The sequence below is a fragment of the Mustela lutreola genome, chromosome 14, assembly GCF_030435805.1.
Source record: "Mustela lutreola isolate mMusLut2 chromosome 14, mMusLut2.pri, whole genome shotgun sequence".
Lineage (NCBI taxonomy): Eukaryota > Metazoa > Chordata > Mammalia > Carnivora > Mustelidae > Mustela > Mustela lutreola.
Genome location: NC_081303.1, coordinates 41,961,550 through 41,976,406, shown reverse-complemented (window position 1 = coordinate 41,976,406; position 14,857 = coordinate 41,961,550). Strand labels below are relative to the sequence as shown.

The 14,857-nt window shown below is 52.4% G+C and overlaps 1 protein-coding gene across 1 annotated transcript in view; it reads right to left on the bottom strand.

Annotated features, from left to right (window-relative positions):
- Positions 1–1,216: 1,216 nt before the first annotated feature.
- Positions 1,217–14,857, bottom strand: part of PLXNA2 (plexin A2) — a 212,660-nt gene continuing 199,019 nt past the window's right edge. The window contains exons 27-32 of the mRNA XM_059146058.1: positions 14,207–14,306; positions 13,051–13,241; positions 11,483–11,652; positions 8,680–8,892; positions 7,380–7,530; positions 1,217–6,191 (exon numbers count right to left, since the gene is read on the bottom strand). Of these exons, the coding sequence (XP_059002041.1) occupies positions 6,096–6,191; positions 7,380–7,530; positions 8,680–8,892; positions 11,483–11,652; positions 13,051–13,241; positions 14,207–14,306 (921 nt within the window). The 3' untranslated portion in view covers positions 1,217–6,095. The remainder of the gene's footprint in view (positions 6,192–7,379; positions 7,531–8,679; positions 8,893–11,482; positions 11,653–13,050; positions 13,242–14,206; positions 14,307–14,857) is intronic.

Genomic DNA, 14,857 nt, shown 5'->3' with positions numbered 1-14,857 from the left:
GGTGCCCTGAAGGCCGGGACGGTCTCCCGCCGCAGACTGGAGGCCCTCGAAAGGCAAAGCTGCATCTCGTCCTTCAGGAGCCTCTGCTTTTGACGTGGGCGCCAGCCTGGGGGCCCAGAGAACAGCTCTGACCCGGTGGTCATGAAGGGAGCCTTCAGCGGTCTCCTGGTGCGCAGTTTCCTGAGATGTCAGACTGAGATTATCTAGCTGACCTCGTCTACTCCTTTTATCTGCCGAGAGTGGAGGGGTCACCCAGTCACCCACACACTTGGGGATACAAGAAGGAGAAAGAGAAAAATGAGAGGACAGAAGAGGAAAGGAGGCGTGGCATCCTCGGGTCCAGGGATCATCTCAGTCAAGTTGCCACCTCCCTGGCTCTGCCGGGACTCCACCCGCCCAACTGATTCCCCCGCCAGAGCCCCGCTCCCCACTCCCACTCCCCCCAGCTGGATCTAATAGGACACAGTATCTGGCATCATTCCCCGATCCCCCCTTCATCCCTTAGCTGAAAGTCAAAGGAAAACAACAAAAACACCCTACTCATGGTGTCGCCAAGACATTTCCTTTTTTCAGAATCATTGTGCTTTTCATCAACCTAAAAGCTTGATGAGGGCAAGGACCATGCGTTCCTCATTTATTATTCCTGCCCCTTCCCCCAGCCTTGCCAGGGTGTCATGCCCTGATGGTAGATGCTTAATACACGTTTTGTGTAAACGAATGAATGTGATTTTCAGGAAGGACCAGGGATGGATCTCCTCATTCTCCTGAGACCTCATCTTCCCTGGCAAAAGTGTCTCAACCCTAAGTCTCTGCACTGTCTTTTGTTGGGGAAAAGCTGTATTCTGGGGTCTTGGAGCTAGGGGGCAGTGTCCACCCATTGGTACAGCTGGAGCAGAGTGTGTGTGTGTGTGTGTGTGTGTGTGTGTGTGTGTGTGTGTTGATGATGATGACTGGACATTACGAAGCTCCGGCTATAGAGAGACTTCTAGAAGTCCCTTAAAACCACTTAGCTCATCTTTCCTAAGTAGCCTACTTCTCAGATATGCCCATGAAACGTTATTCTGCATATATGCCACTGAACAACCAGGCTTATCTGAAGATATGTCTTTTCTTTTTTATCCAGTAAACTTTATTTATATATAACAACAGTACAAATTGTGTCCTTGGCTTGCAAAATAGGAGTGTTTCATATTTACAATAAGTACACAGTAATATATTAGAATAACCAAAAAACCCCCATTTTATTGTAACATTTTAAATACTTAATTTTCTTACAGTTTTTATTCCACAACACCTGTAAAAACAACAAAACCAGACAACTATCATTGTATTTTCTTAAAAATATATATAATACAGATTCCAGTGTGTCAAGAAGAGCGGGTTTGGGTAGGAGAAGTTGGGGGGGGAGATGCAGGTGGGCTCAGGTCCCTAGTTTCATGGTATAAAGAGCTTGTCCCTTGTTCCCCAACACACTTGCTAATGCGGGACCATGTTCCATTATGCCCTGTAATGTCAACATGGAGGGCCAATAAAGCCAAAGCCAGGGCCTTGACTGAAATCCAAAGGTGCCTCCCATCTTCCTTGAGGCTCGACAGGAGAAGCAGGTTGCACAGAAGAAAGGATAGAGCCCAGTCTGAAGGTGGAGCCCTGCTACAGTGAGGAGAACGAGATGGAGCTGTCCACAAGAGGCCGAGAATCTGTTCGATAAGCAGGGGTCTTGATCAATCAGCTCCCAGGATGGCCCCTGATACCAAGAGTGAAACTTACCTTTTATTCATGGTGTCACTGAGCCCTGGGAGCTAAAACTGCCCTCTTTGGGAAAACCAGGAGAAAGGCAAGAGACGGGGAAGAGAGACTTTGGAGTTATAAAGAGGATGCCGCCATTTTCTCCAAGCCTGTTCCTGAGACAAGGCATCGAAGGTCCTGAACTTGATCTCCCAAGTCTCCCTATGGGATCTGCTTCCACAGCCCTATAACTATGAGGCTGTTTTGCATTTTCTCATCACCCCCTAGCCCCTGGCCCAAGAGTCTCAAGTCTTTTGTGGACAGGCCTCAGGAGCCTCAGAAGCAACAGTGTGACTGGGAAAAAATGGCCTCCCCGAAGGCAGCTGCCAGCCCAGCATTTAACTGCTACAGGTTAATGGGGGCCTGTGTGGCAACTGGGATGCGCCTGGAGATTTATCCGCCAGAGGCTTCACACATCCTCTATTTGTTCTGTCCAGATCGTTTTTAGTCCAGCACATCCATCCATTGCTTCTGCTTCATGCTCGGCGGAGCCAGAGGCCTCGAATGCTATTTCTTGTCCTCATTTGGTGGAAATGAAAGAAGGTCAGGAGCTCAAGCAGCATGGGACAGGCCACCAGAAGCGTCAGCGGCCGTGGAAATGAGAGAGGCTCTCACTGCAGAAGGAATGTCCCCAGAATAAGGTAAGGCAGCTGGGTTGGTCGGCTTTCTTTCTTCTTCTGGCCCCCTTTCTGCAAAATTCCTGCCCTCTGCAGGTGGTTGGGAGAACGGTGCCAACTAAGTTGGTGGCAGGGACCAGTAGCCTGGAGACTGAATTTGCTAGAAGAAGATTCTTCTTGGTCTTATTGATTGCTGCTTCCCAGCACCCAGAAAAGTCCCCAGCAGACAGCTGCCGGCATGTGAAGGCTCCCCAAATGGAGGAATGGAGGAACCGGTCCCCGCCCTTGCACAAGACCAACAGCTGATCTACTCTTTGCATGACCGAATTCCGCAAAAACGGGAGCTTTCTGCAGTGGTGGGTCAGACATGATTTGAGAGATGCGCTGTGGGGCAGGGAGGAGGGCATGCACAGAAATTCCTGACCCCCCCGACTCCATGCTGAGAGCAGAGGTGGCAGCAGGCCAGCTGGAGGGACCTGTTCCACCAAGACAGATATCTTATCCATCTTTGTCTCGTCCCTTAGCGCCTTCTGTCTTGCCAAGCATATTTCTGGGGTCCCTATCCAGCAAATTGTCTCTTGTGAAGATTAATGAAACAAATGAAGCTGGACTGATTTTGGAAAGAAACTTCCCTTCCTGTCTCCCTCCAAGATGGAAGGGCTTCATGGGGGGTAGGGGCTATGCCTTTTTCCTTACATGAGGTCAAGATATCTTCAAATTAGATAATAGTGAGGAGAGAGGCCAAGTCACTCCCCGTTCTCCACGTTCTACTGGCGTGAACTCCATTGGTTCTTGATGACCCAAAGCCAAGAGCTGGTGGAGGAGGGACAGATGGGAAGCTAGAGTGGGGGCAAGACTCCATAATCTTTCACCTTCATGGCCTGGCTTGAGTTGCACCAAGTTCTCCTTTCTCTGAATTCCCTCCTCAGAGATCCCCGTGCCACCTCCTTTGCCATCCCGACTTGCCCAACACTCTCATGGAATCCTGAGAAATGTGCCCAAGCCACTTATGCCAGCTCTGGGTCCTCTCCCTTCCACTCTCCAGCTGGCCATCCCCCCATCATTCTCCACACTCTTGAGAAACCTTCAAGTAAGCAGCCCCAGGGCAGTGAACGGGTCACCCGAAGGAGCTCTTGGGAGACGCTCAGGTAGATGTGTGGAGGCAAGGCTTGGTGAGATGCTGTGGAAATGTCAGACTTCCTTTCACTTCTTAGTGGAGCAAAACCCTGGATGCTGGTCTGTGCAGCCGTGTGATCAGAAAACCTTTGTTCAGAGCTCAGAAGTCATGTGTGGGTGGGCGGGGATTTTCGGTGGCCCCGAGCGACCCCCACTTACGTTCCTCTTGCCCGTATCTTCTCTCCTTTCATCACCATTAATCACAGGCTCTGAGCTGATAAGCTTTGGGTGCTATGAAGAGCAAACACTTTGGCTTAGTGCAGAAGGCCAGTCATTAGTATTTCTTTCAGGCTATTAATAGGGCCCAGAGAAACTTTAGCAGAAGTGGATTATCAGAAGAAAGTGGCCTTGGCATGGCTGGCTGTGAATTATAATGAAAAGAGCGAGTTTCCTGAGTATTTTTGCTGAATGCTTTTCTCTTTCCCTTCGTCAGCTGCATTGAGGCGAGGAACTGAAGCTGAGGAGACCAGGCGATGTCTGCTGTGTGGTTAGTGCAGCGATCCAGAGCCACACGCCAGGGATGGAAGCCAGCCCTCAGAGCTCCCCCTCCCAGAGCCCTTTCCTGGGAATCCACTGTGGTCAGCAGAGCCTTTGGAGATTGAATTGTTTGGAGGTAAATCAGGGCACAGAGAAGGTGGGACCCAGAGTTAATTACAGAGGAAATGACCCTGGTCTGGTCTCTCTCGGGCTGGCTGGTCCAGTTTCCCAACACTGCAGCCCCCTGAAAAGTGGAAGGTGGAAAGGGGAGGATGGTTCTTCCCCGCCTGCCCCTTCCCACCCCTTTGCCTTTCCCTGGCCTTTCTTCTCCCTCCCTCTGATGCTGCTTACACAGAAGCTGGAGCTGCCTGCTTGGATCCTTGCCGGCGTGGAAGGCCTGCAAACTCTGAAGGCTGTCCCGGTCGCCCATGTCTTGCTGCCAACAGAGCCACCTTCCCCTGGATGACTCCCACTGGCTTTCATGGGTCCTCTGGGCCAGCGTGTGGAGCTTTGGTCTCTCTGTTTAGAAACTACACTCAGAAGGGTTGGCCATCCATGGTTTTAGGTGTCAGCAGAAGAGAGAGAAAAAGGAAGAAGCCCGGTGAGAAGCCACCCACTTGTCCTTCAAACTCAGAGGGACGTGGGAGGCAGATAGGGAGGCAGGAGACAGTCACGTGAGGATGCTACAGTCATTTCTACTGAGCCAAGGGCTCAAATGATCGACCAGGAGCTTCCTTCCTCACATGAGCGGAGGGTTTTCTCCCCTCTGCAGGCACAAGAGAAGGATAGAAAGAAAGCATCACAATACAGGCGGCCACTTCTTTAACTGATGCTCTTCAAGTATTGCTTGCTGTAAACAGTGTTTGGTTTTTGCTTTCTCTTTAATTGCAAGAAACCCCCGGCTGATTGGAGTAGAACTTAAAACCAAACACTCATGTCCCCAAATCAGCTCCCAGATGGGATGTCCGGGGCCACACACACCAGACTCCTCTCCAGGGGGCCTGGTTGATGACAGGGATTGATGTAAGGCAAAGCTGCCCAGTGTCCTCAGGGAGGCCAGGCGTCTGGTCTGGGAGAGGCCCACCTCTCCCCCACTTCTGATAGTAACTTTAGGGGAACCAAAGGGAAAAGTACCAAAGGTCAGCTCTTCATTTCTTGAGGTTTGAGATTAAATAAGAGAAAAAACAAAAAAACAAAAAACAGTAGCAGAAAGCATTGGTACCCTACAGACACAGATCTCTCCAGATATGAGAATATACAGGTGTGTGGTCCATAAAGCTCCTTTCCGGGGCATCCGGGCTGAGACCCTCCGTGGCCCCACGGTCAGTGCTGAGTTCAGTACTTGCCACGGTCCTAGGGCTGCCGGGATGATTCCAGGTTGTCCAGGCCTCTATTTTGCGAAGTGTATGGTGTGAACTTGTGCTCATTCTTCTTCTCCTCCTCATGTTCTTGTCATTTCAAGGGAAAGCAAATGATCACTTCCTTCCAATTCCTCCCAGCTTCTCTTTGCAGGCTTTTTCTGGCATTTGGAAATAGGAGTCATTTGAGGAAGAGGGGGAGGGCGGGGCGAAGGAATGGGGACGGACCTCAGATTGAAACAGAAGTGGGACAGGATGAACAGGGAGGCTTTTTGTTTTGTTTTATTTCTGGTTTTTTTTTCCTTTTTCTTAAAAAAAATTAAATAAAGTTCTCATTATTTCCCCAATATACATCAAATGAGTTTTCATGCAAAGCAGCAGTCACAGAGGCAGAACTGTTCCCCAGTTCATGCCTCTCGGCTTGAAGAACCACCTTCTCTGTGCCCCCTGCCTCTCTCCGTGGTTCCTGTGGTTGGACGATACCCGCGGTCTCTCCCGGCAGGGGCCGCGGGGACGGGCCATGGCTGGCGTGGGGGGGAGGGGCCCTCCCCTCTCCCCGGGATGGGGTCTCAGGGGACAGCAAGCTCTGGGGTCTGCTCCCCTTCACTTGTCCTTCCTTCTGAGACACCCAGTGTGACAGCTTTCACCGGCCCCTCTTCCTGGGAACGTGTGGCTCCGTCTCTCAGCTGTCGATGGACATAGCACTTATGAGCTGCTCCACCTTGTACGCCAGCCGCTGTCGCCGGGCCTGCTCATCCTGCTCCAGGGCCCCGATGAGCTGAGGAGCAAAAACAAAGGCAGAGAAGACTTCAGGACTCAGTCTCGGTAGAGGAAGCCCTTGGCCGAATCCTTTATCCCTCTCCCTGTCTTGCCATTCTGGTGTTTAATGAACACAACTAGGGATACTCTGAAGGACTGACTGAATACATGCATGTATGTGTGTGTGTGTATATGTGGGCATGTGTGCACATATATGTATGTATCTTTTTTTTTTTTAAAGATTTTTTTTATTTCACAGAGATCACAAGTAGGCAGAGAGGCAGGCAGAGGGGGTAAGCAGGCTCTGCAGAGAAGAGAGTCCAATGTGGGGCTCAATCCCAGGACCCTGGGATTAGGACCTGAGCTGAAGGCAGAGGCTTTAACCCACTGAGTCACCCAGGCACCCCAATATATGTATATATCTTAAAATAACGAGTTTCAAATGATATTTGGCATATTTGACAAAGCTATGTAAATATTCGCTATTATCATCATCATTATTATTATTATTATTATTGGTACTAATGCTAAGTTCAAGGACAATGCCAACGCGTGCCTTGGAAATTCTCCGGAGCGGTCCTGTGTGACCTCTGTTCATGTTAAGGTCCGCCTGCATGCCTGAAATGTGGCTGCCAGTGTCTGCCCCAAGTGCAAAGAAGAGTCTGATTCATTGTCTGAGAGAGGATGAAATTGGGTATACAACACTTTGAAAGGAACAACAATTATGTTATTAAAAGTGTTACTGATTGTGTTAACAATGAGTGAAAGACAATGAAATGTGTAAGAAAGCGCAGGGTGAATTGGAGAGGAGAGGCTGCCGCCTAAGGGAATGGGAATGAGTTTTGACCTCACTTTTTTTTTCCCCCTTTCTTTTTTAAAGATTTAATTTATTTATTTGACAGACAGAGAGAGATCACAAGTAGGCAGAGAAGCAGGCAGAGAGAGAGGAGGAAGCAGGCTCCCTGCTGAGCAGAGAGCCCGATGCGGTGCTCCATCCCAGGACCCTGGGATCATGACCTGAGCCCAAGGCAGAGGCTTTAACCCACTGAGCCACCCAGACACCCCCTGAGCTCATGGGTTTTTGACTCCTTGACTTCCCATTTAAATTAGCCTCTTTTGCTGTTATTGATGGGCTGAGCCCGGTGTTCTGTGTAGCTGCCCCCCGGCTGCGTGTGGCCCTCTGTCCCCCCACCAGGCCCCGCCTTACCTCTTCACTGTACTTGCTGACGTAGGAGTAGATCTCATTGAGGGCGCTCAGCATATTGAACTCCACCGCGTGCAGGCGGGACTGCTCAGCCAGGTAGGCATTCATGTCCTGGTCGCTGATGGCGGGGAGCTTGGCGATGTCTGCGTAGTATCTGACGTAAAGAGGACAGGCTCCTTAGCGGGGACCCGGCACCCACTCCCCTGCAGGATTCCGACCTCAGGCCCCTGGAGAGCACGGGATGTCCCCAGTTTTTCCTCCCTCCTTACTTCTCTTCTGATAGGTCTTCCTCTGGTTCCTTGCCTCAAGCTAAGGTTGAGTCCTAGAGACTGGTGCTCACTAGGCCAGACTCTATCCACCTGGGAGCTTCCACTGCAGCGACCCCCGCCAACCCCCCCCCCCACCCCCCGCTCTCCCAGAATGTTTAAAAGCCCAGATGCTGACCAGACTCTGATTGGACTCCTTGTCTTCCAATTCCCAGATCTACTACTTGCTGGCTGTGTGACCTTGGGCAAGTTACTTAGCCTCTCTGAACCTCAGTCTCCTCATCAGTAAAATGGGGAGGGTAATATTTACTTTGCAACTCCCTTGGATTTTTGTTTTTTAAAGATTTTATTTATTTATTTGACAGAGAGAGAGAGAGAGATCACAAGTAGTCAGAGAGGCAGGCAGAGAGAGAGGAGGAAGCAGGCTCCCCGCTGAGCAGAGAGCACGATGCGGGCCTTGATCCCAGGACCCTGGGACCATGACCTGAGCAAAAGGCAGAGGCTTTAATCCACTGAGCCACCCAGGTACCCTCCCTTGGATATTTTATTTTATTTTATTTTATTTTATTTATTTATTTTTTTTTTCTTGACAGAGATCACAAGTAGACAGAGAAGCAGGCAGAGAGAGAGGAAGGGAAGCAGGCTCCCTGCTGAGCAGAGAGCCCGATGTGGGACTTGATCCCAGGACCCTGAGATCATGACCTGAGCTGAAGGCAGCGGCTTAACCCACTGAGCTACCCAGGCGCCCTCCCTTGGATATTTTAATGATAGATAAATAAATCTTTATTACAGCACTGGTTGCTTACCAGGTGCTCAATAAAAGGTAATCAGAATGATAATGATCTGACCTCCAAGGGCACAAATTTCCCCTTCTCCCCCCAAGCAGAAGTTTGGATAAGGGGGAAGGGTGGGAGCCTGAGATCCAAGGGTACCACAAACATGGCTGTGAGCTGTGAATCCTCAGTCAGTGAGGCCCGTGGGATGGTAGATGGCACACAAAGACGGGGGTGAGGGCCTGTCCTGGGAGGGCTACTGACCTCTCCACCCAGCTCTTGTAGCTGGGGATGTCCTTGGCATACAGTAGCTTGTTGGAGGGGGAGTCTTTGCCCAGCCGGTGCTCTGATGTGGAGCAGGAGTCCATGAAGGTCTGGGCCACCACAGACAGACAGGCATCCGTGATGCTGCCCTTGTGAATGTCGAACACAAACTGGGGGTTCTTGATCACGTTCACCCAGAAGCGCAGGGGGAGGCTGCAGGGAGAGGCAGAGCAGACCCTGAGGGCCGAACCTCGGCCGCACCCCGATGGTGTCCATCAACATTCCTCTCCTCGCTCTACCAGTAGTAATTCTCTCCCCGGAGGGCAAGGGAATGAAACCACAGAGCTGCTCGGGCCAGGGCTGCAAATCTTGTCTAGGCTGCTCCTGACCCTGGGGCAAGGGAGGGGGCACCACACTATGCTAACTGGGTGCTGACCCTGAGCCTTGACCACCGCAGGGTAGACATGGCTGGGTTCTGTTCCATCCAGGCAGCTTTTCCCAAAGGCCTCCAGGCCCTCAGGGAAGCCCAAGGATAGAGAACTGCATGATTTTCTCAGAGCTTCAGACAAAGCCACCAGCCTAGAGTCCCTCTGCAGTGCCCTCGGCCATTGTCCTGAAAGACGCAGCCCGCAGCCCCAGGCATTGCCTGGGAACCAGCACAAAGGGCACCACCTGTGCTCCCCGCCCAGCCTGGCCCCTTGCGCTGCTTCCCAGGACTGGCCAGGCCCACTGGGGCTGAGCGGTGGGCCCCCCTGGGGACAGCTCTTTCAGGGCTCTCCCCAGGGCTCTCTCCTCTCTGGGCAGGGGCAGGGGGAGGAGAGGAAGCCATTGTCGGCCTGCTGGGAACGAACTCACTGCGGCTCTAAATTTTTCCCACCCCAAGAGGAACTGATCAGTCATTAGGAGTGTTCCTTCTTGCAACTTGGGAATTTATAACCAGAGCAGAATGGGTTTTCTCTGCTTCTGAGGCCTTCAGGAGGCTCAGTCCATTTATTCCCCTTCAAAATCATGACAGCTGCTGTTTCTGTGCGTTTTCCAACTTGGCCTTCTCCTCCAGTTGCCTTCAGGGCCCTAACTCCTGGGCTTCTCTGTGGAATGGTCTTTGTTCCCTGGCTTGTCCTTCTGGCCTGAGATGACATTCCAGAAATTCAGCCTACCCCTCATCTCCCCTTCTTTTTTTATTTTTATTTTTTAATTTTTTTTTTTCATCTCCCCTTCTTCATCTCCTCTTGACCCTCAAGTGCCCCGAATGTTCCCGAATGTCTCCATCATGCCCAGTCTTGGGAAGATCCACTTTGCCCATTCCAAGTCCTTCCAGGATGATTTCTGCTTATCTTTCAAAGGAGAACAGGATGGCTCTTTTCTGCAGCCGGGGAGGAGCTGCCTGGGCTGAGAAGTGACTCATCTCTTCCACCCTCCCATTCCCCGGCAGCTTCAGGGAGCTTCTGATATTCTTTCCTTGGACACTAGCTACTTGAGGTCTGGCTAAGGGGACCCTTCCTGCCACAAACCCAGGGTAGGACATTTCTATGAGCTGGGCCTGTCTGGCAGCAGAAGGCAGCGAGATGGAGATGATCCAGAACCTTCTCTTCATCTCCCTGAGATTGCACACTTCCAGTGCCAGGCTGGGGAGCCTTCCAAAGCCAAGGAGACAGCCATGGCCCTGCCGCTGGGAATGCAGATGAAAGGCCCGCCCTGGTGAAGCGGGCGGTGGGCTCCTCACCCGTGACCACCAGAGTCTCCCCATTTCACTCCCCCGTGATCAAAGTTGCAGACTCCAGAGGGCCAACAACCACAGAGTCTTGAAGAAGAAAGGATTATATGGGTTTGGGTTTTTCCAAAGTGTTTTTCTGGTTGCTAGGATTTTTGATTCCCAAATAACAGCCGGGGCCCATCTGTGTCGGCTCTGTTTTCTGAGGAGATCGCTGACTCCAGACAGCTGTGCGGGCTGCTTGCCCAGCCCAAATGCCCAGACCTCCTCGCGCCCCTCTCGGGGCTCTTTCCCGGAGGAAAGTTTTTGACTCCGGCTCTCGGCCAGGCCCTGTCTGACCCTGAAGCCAGTCCTCAGCTCGGTCTGTGGTCTAGATCTCAAACCCAGGAGAGAAAAGACGTCTTCCAGGGGCCTGTGGAAGCCCCTTCTCCCACTGGTGTGTGTGGCTCTGGGGTTTACCTTAGGGGAATAGGTAGTCAGGCCTACAGGACACACCCTGCCTGCTGCTTCCCCAAACCTCTGGCACCAGGGGTCATCACTTGGCCCTCAGGGGTCAAGTTTGCCATGACATCCCCCTGGTTGGTGGGCTCGAGTCGGTAGCAAGAGCAAGCTCTCTCCCCAGGGGTCTATGTTCACGTCAGAGTTTTCCCATCTCAGGATGAGGTGCCTTGGGTTCTGCCCCACCCAGAATGCCTGACGCTGCCTGGCTTTGCAGCTTGGCCACTAGGTCTCCAGTGTGACCCTTCAGGTTCCTCCAGCAACACTTCCTGAGAACCAGAGGGCACAGAGTTAGGGAGGAAGTGCTGCCTGGGAAAGGTTCTCAGCCTGAAAGGGCAGAGCTCAAGCCCAGGTCCCGGTGCCAGACCCCTGGCCAGGCTGGCCCCCCTTGGCGCCCGCAGCCCAGGGCCCACGTGGGCTCTGCAGAGCACATGTCCATTGTTTGTTCTGGGATCCTCGGGTTACCCAGCCGCTGCAGAGCATGGCTCCCCCATGCCCCTGGTCCCTGCCGGCCCCCGGCCCCCCCTCCCCCAGCTTGCAGCCTCTCCAGGCTGTAGCCAACGCACCCCTCCTCCCGGCTCCCCGAAGGCTTACCAGTTGCTTTTCCAGGTGTGCCGCACGTCCGTGTCGTGGATGCCGTGTCTGTCCGCCTGCTCATCCAGGAAGTCAAACATGTACTTGATGGCCAAGGGCAGAGCGCTGCCTCGGTGCACCGTGCTGAACAAGGTCTCAAACAAGTCATCCACGAACTTCTGCAGGGTGCCCTGGGGGAGGGGCGGGGGGGCGAGAGTGAGGGGGAGGGTGGGGGAAAGTGGGGGTGCAGGCAGCAGACGGGCAGACCAGATGGTGCCTTGGACAGATCCTGCCTTGGAAATTCGTCTGCGGCGCCAGGCTGTGCAGACAGCATGGTGGGGGTGGGGAGGAGGCCGCTGGGGTGTCGGGGAGGTGGGAGGGACTGAAGAGGCTGCAGATTCCTGGGAGGAATCTCTCCTCCAACCCGCAGCCACATGCCCCATCTATGCCTGTGTCCATGCCAGGCGGGAATGCGCTTGGGGTATCTCCGTAGACAGTGAGGGCTCTGAGCCCCAGCTGCCCACAGGGACTGGTGAGCACATGCTGGGAAAGGAGAATGTCTGAAGACTGAGCTGGAGGACCACGAGCTTCCTGGCCGAGAGTCTTACTGAAAGGTGCAAAGAGGTTTGCCATACATGTGGCCTCGGTGCTGCAGGTGAAGGGTCCAAAGCCAAGAATACCCAGGCACAGACCCGACCCACAAGGCTCTGGAGGGTCTCTGGGCAGGGACAAAGCTGGGCCTGGGTCCCCCAGTTTACAGGTTCAATGGACACCTCTGAAGGTTAGGAAAATGTCCAATCTTCTCTGGTGGCTCTCTTGGTCTCTTATTAGCATATTAGGAAAAAAAATTTTGAGACATACGGTCTGTGGGTGTATTTCTATGTCCCTTTAGGGAGCAAGTCAGAGCTGTAACTTGGATGCCACTGTAGGAGAATTTCAGCAGCATTTTTGTGGGGTCAGTGCAGGAGAGTATTTGAAATCTGACCTGTGCTGGAAAATATGGGCCACAGAATTGCCATACTCACAGGCAGATGTGTTCTCTGCTTGGGAAGCTAGAAGACAGCTTTAGATCCTAGCTTCTAGCACTGTGGCTACCTCCACTCCTTCAGCATTTGGGGGCCGATGGGGTGGGAAGGGGAAGGGGGAGCCTTCTCTCTGATTATTGGCAGACCCGGCCTTTGTGTTGTCCCTCCCACTGTGGCCAGAAAGTGGGTGCAAAAGGCAGTGTTGGTGGGCACTGGTCTATCTGTCCAGCTAACACCAATAAGAAAACCCCAACATTTTCCTCAAAGGTGCAGGAACCCAGAGATGAGAGCAGCTCCTCTGAAGAGTAATGGTGGGCTTGAGGGGTGGGCCAGGGGCAATGATATTATTGCCAATAGTAATAATGATATTTTGCCAATGGGTAGAGAACAACAGTGGCCTGAACCTCTGGAAAGTCTGCTCTGGGACCTGGACCTGCTCGTCTGAATGGGTCCCCTTAAAGGACAGATTCCATGACACCCTTACGCTGGGGGTAGGGGGTGGAGGGTGGGCAGGACGTACCCCTCTGAGGAGCCCTCCCCAGGCTGAGCAGAGCAGGAGTTTACCTTGGTGGCCAGTAGCCGGGTCAAGTAGATCTCAGATACCATCTTGCTGCCTCGGTCACCCTCCTTCTGGTCCCCATGGTCATGGTTCTTCACTAGATGCCACACCTTAACCCCGCTCTCCAGGTCTGGGGTGATCATGGGGGCTCGAGACCGCAGGCTGTCGGGACTGCCTGTGTACCTGAAGGAGGAGTCTGAGGAGAAGGGGGCCATGGAGGCTCATAAGACACTGATTTCACCATCCTTGCTTGTAGAATCCTTCTAGAATCTTTGCCCACCCACTGCACTCACTCAGAATAAACCAGTTTCCACTGGAAGGAGACCCCTGGGACCTCATATCTGATGGGTTATTTGGGGATCCTCGGTTGGCATGAGGACAGAGAAGCCTAAAGCCTTTTTCTTTAAAAAGAAGATTTAGAAATTCTGTGAGCTGCAGAGAGCCTTGAGAATTTGTGAACCAACACCTCCCCCACCGCACATCCCCTGATGCTTATATCAGGGGATATATAATCAATGGGGGAATGTCAGCTGAGTACTTTCACAGGGGCTTTGATGAAAAATCTGGGTGCCAAGAAGCTGTGAGCTGTAATGGCCTCTCTTGGGGGTCTGTGGGTCCTTTTTGGAAAACATTTGGGCCCAGTCCTGAGGTGTCCTTTAGCCCAAAAACCTTACTGCGTACACAGAAGCAGAAGAAATGGAGCAAGAGAGAATGAAGCATCGTCCGTACTACCCGGCGGGCGCTGGGGGTCCCAGCAGCCTAAGGGATGGCTAGGCTAAAATGCCCCATGTCCTGCCCCAGTTGGGACCCTTTTGAGAGTAAAGGGGGACCGTTAATAACTCATCCAGAACAACAGGTACAAATAGGGACTGGCAAGTAGGAACCCCCATCCACGTGCCTCCCTGATTCTGGGCCCCTTGCACTCCTTCACCAGGTCGTAGCTGCCCAAGGAGGGGCGCACGGTATACCCGTCCCTGCAGCTCTGGGGTCACAGCCTCACTGGCAGTGGCTGCACTTGGGAGGAGGGGAAGCAGATGCACAAATGTCCTTGACTGGTGGAGGGCAGCTGCAAGGGCTGCCTGCTGTTGTGAGGGATGGCGAGCGGCTCCAGGTAGGCCACGGAAGCTGCCCCTGAGCTGCCCAGGCCTTCCTGGTCCTCACCGTATCTGCTGATAGATGTCCGGGAGATGCTGGCAGAGGCCGGGATGTTGTAGGACGAGGTCTGTTTGGGGACCAGGGCCACCACCGATCTGTCTGACACCTGAGAGGGTACGAAAGGTACAGTGTGGGTGAACCAGGAAACTGAATCATCAAGTACTTCCAGAAGCTAATGACATAGATATGGGGTAGAGCCCAAGGAGTTCAGGAATACTAAAAATAATATGGTTGCTACTCGCCATAATGTCCGATATGGTAGTTATTGGCCACCTGTGCTGATCGCCCACTTGAAATCCAGTCAGTCATAACGGAAGTAACTACAGACTACTAACTATAACACGAACCACTTTGCTATAAATGCATAATTCACACTGGGTTTCCATGAGTTAGCATGGACAGAATAACACAAACTACCTCATTAATAGCTTTTCTATTGGTTCCATGTTGAAATAATTACCTTAGAACCCACGAGGTTAGGCAAAATATATTGTTAACACTAATTTCGTCAGTTTCTTTTTACTTTTTAAACGTAGCTAGCCAACAAATTTCAAATTACCCATGTGACTTGCATCATCTTTTTACTGGACATCTGGGGCTTGGCCGAGCCTCCCTGCAACCCTGTGGGGTCGTACAATTATTCCCATTTTACAGGTG